Source organism: Sinocyclocheilus anshuiensis, unplaced genomic scaffold (genome assembly GCF_001515605.1).
Source record: "Sinocyclocheilus anshuiensis isolate Anshui unplaced genomic scaffold, SAMN03320099.WGS_v1.1 scaffold279, whole genome shotgun sequence".
In the NCBI taxonomy this organism is placed as follows: Eukaryota; Metazoa; Chordata; class Actinopteri; order Cypriniformes; family Cyprinidae; genus Sinocyclocheilus; species Sinocyclocheilus anshuiensis.
Window position 1 is genome coordinate 322,124 of NW_015549591.1, and position 6,000 is coordinate 328,123.

General features: G+C 38.9%; 1 protein-coding gene across 4 annotated transcripts in view; it reads right to left on the reverse strand.

The window, feature by feature from the left end:
- Positions 1 to 6,000, reverse strand: part of ralgps2 (Ral GEF with PH domain and SH3 binding motif 2) — a 146,812-nt gene that overhangs the window by 18,504 nt on the left and 122,308 nt on the right. For 3 of the 4 annotated variants that reach the window (XM_016446633.1, XM_016446634.1, XM_016446636.1), the window contains exons 10-15: positions 2,411 to 2,548; positions 2,240 to 2,330; positions 1,487 to 1,557; positions 1,077 to 1,218; positions 681 to 832; positions 220 to 274 (exon numbers count right to left, since the gene is read on the reverse strand). In XM_016446633.1, coding sequence (XP_016302119.1) covers positions 220 to 274; positions 681 to 832; positions 1,077 to 1,218; positions 1,487 to 1,557; positions 2,240 to 2,330; positions 2,411 to 2,548 — 649 coding nt within the window. The remainder of the gene's footprint in view (positions 1 to 219; positions 275 to 680; positions 833 to 1,076; positions 1,219 to 1,486; positions 1,558 to 2,239; positions 2,331 to 2,410; positions 2,549 to 6,000) is intronic. The other variant, XM_016446635.1, reaches the window with a different exon arrangement.

Here is a 6,000-nt window from a genome sequence, read left to right on the forward strand (position 1 = left end):
AAACAAATAATCAAAAGCTGTATTGGAGAAAAGTGATTGTATTAATTTGATGATGATGATGAAGAGAAGCATTGGAAGAGTCTCTGTTCAGGAGGGTTGGTGGGGAGTGCTGAGGGTTAGGATAGATTCCAGCATGTTCCATGACGCATGTGGTAATGTATGTGCACGTGTCACTGTCCTTGACTGTGTTTGCAAGTGTGAATGTTTTAGAAGACTCACCTCTCAAAGGCAGGCCATGACATCTCCTCACTGAGCTCCGACCCTTCACTGCTTCCTGAAATCATACGATCATGACATAAAGAATGAAAAGAATGATCCAGTCCATGATCCAGTAGCTCTGTGCGTGTGTTTGTGTCTCATACCCAGTGAAATGCCGCTAGACAGTGTTGAGCTCTCTGCCTGTCCTCGTGTGGGAGTGTGGCTTTCCAGCACGCTGTCGTCCAACAGGTGTCTGGATCCGGCGTTGGGGAAAGTAGCGCTTTTAAACTCCACCGTGTTCGTTTTGTGGATAAAACTGCAGCACACACAGGACAGAGATGAAGTTAAAGATTATGACATCTCCTCACTGAGCTCCGACCCTTCACTGCTTCCTGAAATCATACGATCATGACATATAAAGAATAAAAAGAATGATCCAGTCCATGATCCAGTAGCTCTGTGCGTGTGTTTGTGTCTCATACCCAGTGAAATGCCGCTAGACAGTGTTGAGCTCTCTGCCTGTCCTCGTGTGGGAGTGTGGCTTTCCAGCACGCTGTCGTCCAACAGGTGTCTGGATCCGGCGTTGGGGAAAGTAGCGCTTTTAAACTCCACCGTGTTCGTTTTGTGGATAAAACTGCAGCACACACAGGACAGAGATGAAGTTAAAGATTTAAATGTTTTCTTAATCATTAGTGACAAATCTGGCAAGAAACCAGAAGAATATCACATATAGAGCTTGTAGAAACTAAGTACAAGGCAGATCCTTCTTCAGGAAGTTACTGCTTTATGCTACAGAGAGTTTCAATGAATTGCACTAAGCTACACACAAAGGAGTGGGTGAAGTAAACAAATGAATGGAGAATATGAATCAAACGCACTTGTAGCCGAGGCTGTGGCACTTCCTGTGTCCGTAGGTGATGAGGTTCCGAGGTGAGGGTGGCGTTGGCGGGACTTTAGGCAGGGCACCTTCAGCAACATTACCACGACGACCACATAACGGTGACGCAGATATATCTGGACCCGTGTCACAAAAACAACAGACATACTAATCATTAACAAGAACGTGTGACACTGAAGGCGTTCAGCTTTGGGGAGAGCAAATCTGAACCAATGAAACTTCACTGTGGTCAGAGCAAACCCAGCATGATGCAACATAAATAAAATCCAAACGTCCAACGAAATGTTGTCACATGTCAAGGCTGCATCTGGTTAGGATAACAACTCAGAAGAGAAGTATGGCATGACGCCTGGTTAGCGTCAGTGTGTGTGGGCTGCATGCATTTCTCACCTGTGAGGTCTTCTCTAGAGGCAGTGGTGCGAGGTGTGCTGGTAGCTGGTGGCTCAGTCTTTAGGGACAACCTGATACGTATACAAACATGAGTATCATTTACAAATTCAAACACTAACACAAAAAGTATAATATACACTACCTGTGAGAAGTTTGGAATTATTATTATTATTTTTTTTAAAGAAGTCTCTTAAACTCACCAAGGCTGCATTTATTTGATTAAAAATACAGAAAAAACAGTAATATTGTGAAATATTATTACAATTTAAAATAGCTTTTTTCAATTGTAATATATTTTAAAATGTAATTTATTCCTGTGATGCCATGATGAATTTTCAGCATCATTACTCCAGTCTTCAGTGTCACATGATCCTTCAGAAATCATTCTAATAGGCTGAGTTACTGCTCAAGAAACATTTCTTATTATTATCAATGTTGATAACAGTTGTGCTGCTTAATATTTTTGTATAAACCATGACTATCATTCAAGTAAAAAAATAAAATCAGATTTGCATCACAGGATTAAATTACATTTTAATTTATATTCAAATAGAATCTTTTATATAATTTATAATTTAATTAATAATTAATATTGCAATAATATTTCATAATATTACTGTTTTTACTGCATTTTCCACCAAATAAATGCAGTCTTGGTGAGCATAAGGGCCTTCTTTCAAAAACATTCAAAAAAATCTTAATTATTCCAAACTTTTGACCGGTAGTGTTTTATGTAATATAAACACTGCTCACTTATAATTGTCGTCCTCCACAAACTTCTGTAACTCCTCAATGTAGCGCACAGAGTTAAGATACTTCTGGACATGCGGCAATACTGGGATATCTGAGACAGAGGGAGAAATGAATTCCCAGTTACTTCTGTTCATTTGCCAAAGTAAACAAACTCGCAAATGTGATACGCACCATATTCAACGGATCTCTGCAGGTCTGAGATGATTCTCAGAATGTTGTTCATGAGGTTGGAACGCTGTTCGTTTTCCAGAATGCTGCCGGTGGATGGATACGCCGAATCGATGTAGGTCAGATCAGACAGATATATACCTGCAAATATACAAGAATGTAAAAAAAATTGTAAATGTAAAAAAAAAGTCCCTTTTTGGCTACAAAATCTACAGCAAAATTGTGCTACAGCTTTAAATGTGACCCGTGCTGACAAAATGAGTCGGAATGTGCACAGACTAATTTTGAAAAAGTGAAAAATGTCAACTTTGTTCAAGCTTGAGGTTTTCACAAAAATGAGTTCATTAAGCCCTCATCTACTCTGCTCACTTCTTGACGACTGCTGCCTCCCCTCAGCACAAATATGGTATAATTGTAAAGCGCAGCATTCCAGTTTCGAATTTTTTTTTTAAGAATTTGCTCATTGCGACTCATTTTGCCAGCACAGGTCTCAAATATTCTTCATCTCTTTATTTCTCCTTTCCTATCAGAAATCATTGTTCTGTTGTTGTCTGTCTGCAGTTAGGAGGTGGACAGACAGGCTTTCTCTGGCCCGTCTAGAGAGCGCTTATTTCATACCGAGTAAATATTTGGATTAGTGAGGACCATTATGTGCAGGAAGTATCTGCATTAAAAAAGAAAGATGTGCAGTTTCTGGAGAAACATTTGGCAGCATGTAACAGACCGTGTGTGAATATTGATGATATGTGTTTGTGACAGCATGTTCTTAGGAATATTAGCTAGGGGACTGCAAACATGCAGCGGTTCGTTACAGACATTACATTAGAGCATCACATCTGTGATGATCATCAAAACACAACATGAATGACTGCATGACAAATGAAAGATTCAGAAAATAATTATAGAGACAAATCAATCCCAGAATCCAGACTGATTTAAAACAGACAACGGAAGAGAGAGCGCATTGTAAGCATTGTCTGAATTACCATTACTCTGCATCTCTCAGCAAATCAGGGTTAAGATAATAATTACAGCCCTGTGCCAGACAGCCTGCAGCACACACAACTTAGCAGACACATTGCAAAGCAACACTGACATAAAAGCAGACAGAATCCCACAATAACTTACGATGACATAATGATTAGATAAGTAAAAGTAACACAGAAAACTGTGCTGTAGTGTAGGTGGACACTGAGAGTTGGGATTGAAAGTGCAGTAGGTGGAGTCGATCAAGTGATTGACAGCCCTAGATCTCTAAATCTAAACAGAAGAATTGCACAATTGCATCAACGAAACTGCTAACCCATAGATTAAAAATTCTAAATAAATATATAAATAATAAGCATACATGTTTGGACCCACTATATATTACTGTTCAAAAGGTTGGGGTTGGTCAGTTTTTTTTTTTTTTTAATCTTATGCTCACCAAGGCTGCATTTATTTGATCAAAAAAACATCTGTAAAAGCAGTAATATTCTGAAATTGTATTACAATTCAAAATAGCTGTTTTCTATTTTAATATATTTTAAGACGTAATTTATTCCTGTGATGCAGAGCTGAATTTTCAGCATCATTACTCCATTCTTTAGTGTCACTCGATCCTTCAGAAATCATTTTAATATGCTATAATATGAAGCATAAGTAGTATTTATTATCATCAATGTTGTGCTGCTTATTATTTTTTTTCTGGAAACCAGATACATATTTTCCCCCATGATTTTTTAATGAATAGAAAGTTCAAAAGAACATTTATATGAAATGTATCTCTTTTCTTTCACTTCTGAGCAACTGAATGAATCCTTGCTGAATAATAGCATTAATTTCTTTCAAAAATCTTACTGACCCCAAATGTATTTAACAGTAGTGTAAGTAATTGTATCATCAATGCTATGAACGCAATACAAAGTGAAAGAGATCTTGAAGAGAGACGGCTGCTTTGTGAATGTCAGACAAAGCTCAGGCACAAGCTAAATATTATTGTGGGAAAGCAAAATGGGAGAAAATCTCTACCGAACAGGAGACGTCTGTCCATTTCCTTAATACCTCATTTAATAGGGTGAAGTCCAGCCATTCAGGCATCACACTTCCATTTTAAACACCTCTGCAAATCACACACACACACACACACACACACACACACTCAACATAAAACCTGAACGCCTAATTCGTACTCCAACTGCTACTACTGACCAGAGCTCAAACAAACAACCTGGTAGAAAACCATAAAAATAAGGGAAAAACTGACACAGTTGCGGGGGAAACATTTCTTGCAGTATGAAATAGTTGACACATAAATAATCAATTCTTCCTTATGGGCAATAATTATAGAAAACACATTTGACGTGTCCCTCAGTTTGTAAAAACAAATAAAAATAGTGTTTAAAATAATGCAATTATAATGAAAGTCAAGGGGCTCTTGAGGCACTGAAAGCAGAACTTATAAATTGTCCTGTATGACTATTCAAGGATGAACTTCTATTTAATGTGTTACCGACATAATTCCTGCGAGTGGTTTTTATATAAACAGTCTCTTTCTGGAAAAATGGCCTGTATTATATGAAAAAGAGGGTTCGCTGCCATTACACGGTCATGACAGGAGTCAAACGCCTGTATATAATGTTACATAGACAAGGTTAGAAAGTGATTTTATCGCACTAGTCTCATGTAAACACATATAATGTGTTCACATTTTGTGGTTGTACAATCAAAACCATGTCTATTTTAACATTTATTCTAGTGCAGTGGCTCGCCCCATAGACCTCTATTCCTTTAGCTGTGGAAAACAAACCCACAAGAAACCTTGCTGTCCTTAAAGGTACAGTTCACCCAAACATCAACGGAGTCCAAACACACAAACAAACACTGGACCCCACTGAGTTTCAGTGTGTGGACAAAAAACAGAGACATTCTTCAAAACATTTTTATTTGACTTGCACAGAAGTTTGAAACGACATGAGGTCGAGTAAATGATGAATTTTCATTTTTAAGCAAACTATCCCTATGAGGATATCAAGCTTTCTGAAGATCAAATGAGAGCCAAACACACAAACATTCATGACCGCACCCAAACAGCACTTCAGCTGTGAATTTATACAAACAAGCACGGGAAGGAGATTCTGGTGTCACGGGTCAGATTGTTCAAACACATGCTCCACACTTCATCCAAATGATCCTCAGTTTCCTTCTTCTATTTTAAACAAACAACTGAGAGACATGCGTGGGAAGATCATTATCTATTCAACTTGTGGCGTCCTCTCATGACTGCTGAAAGCATGTGCGTGTAGCGAGACCGAGTGCAGACCACAGGAAGGAACGGAGTCCTGTGCTGCTGGGCTCTAAGCGAAAGCAGTCCTCTCCGTCTCCACATAGACCGCAAGCCTATTCTCCCTGAGTTCAGAGAGATCCCTCTCCCCCGCTTGCTGTCCCTTTTAGATGGGGTTGAGTTATTCTGTCTCTATTTCAGCACCCGTTACATCAGAGGAGGGGTTAGGCCCTTCCCTCCAAAAAGGAGAAGGACAAAGGGAAGAGAGAGAGAGAGAGAGAGAGAGAGAGAGAGAGAGAGAGAGAGAGAGAGAGAGAGAGATAAAACGACA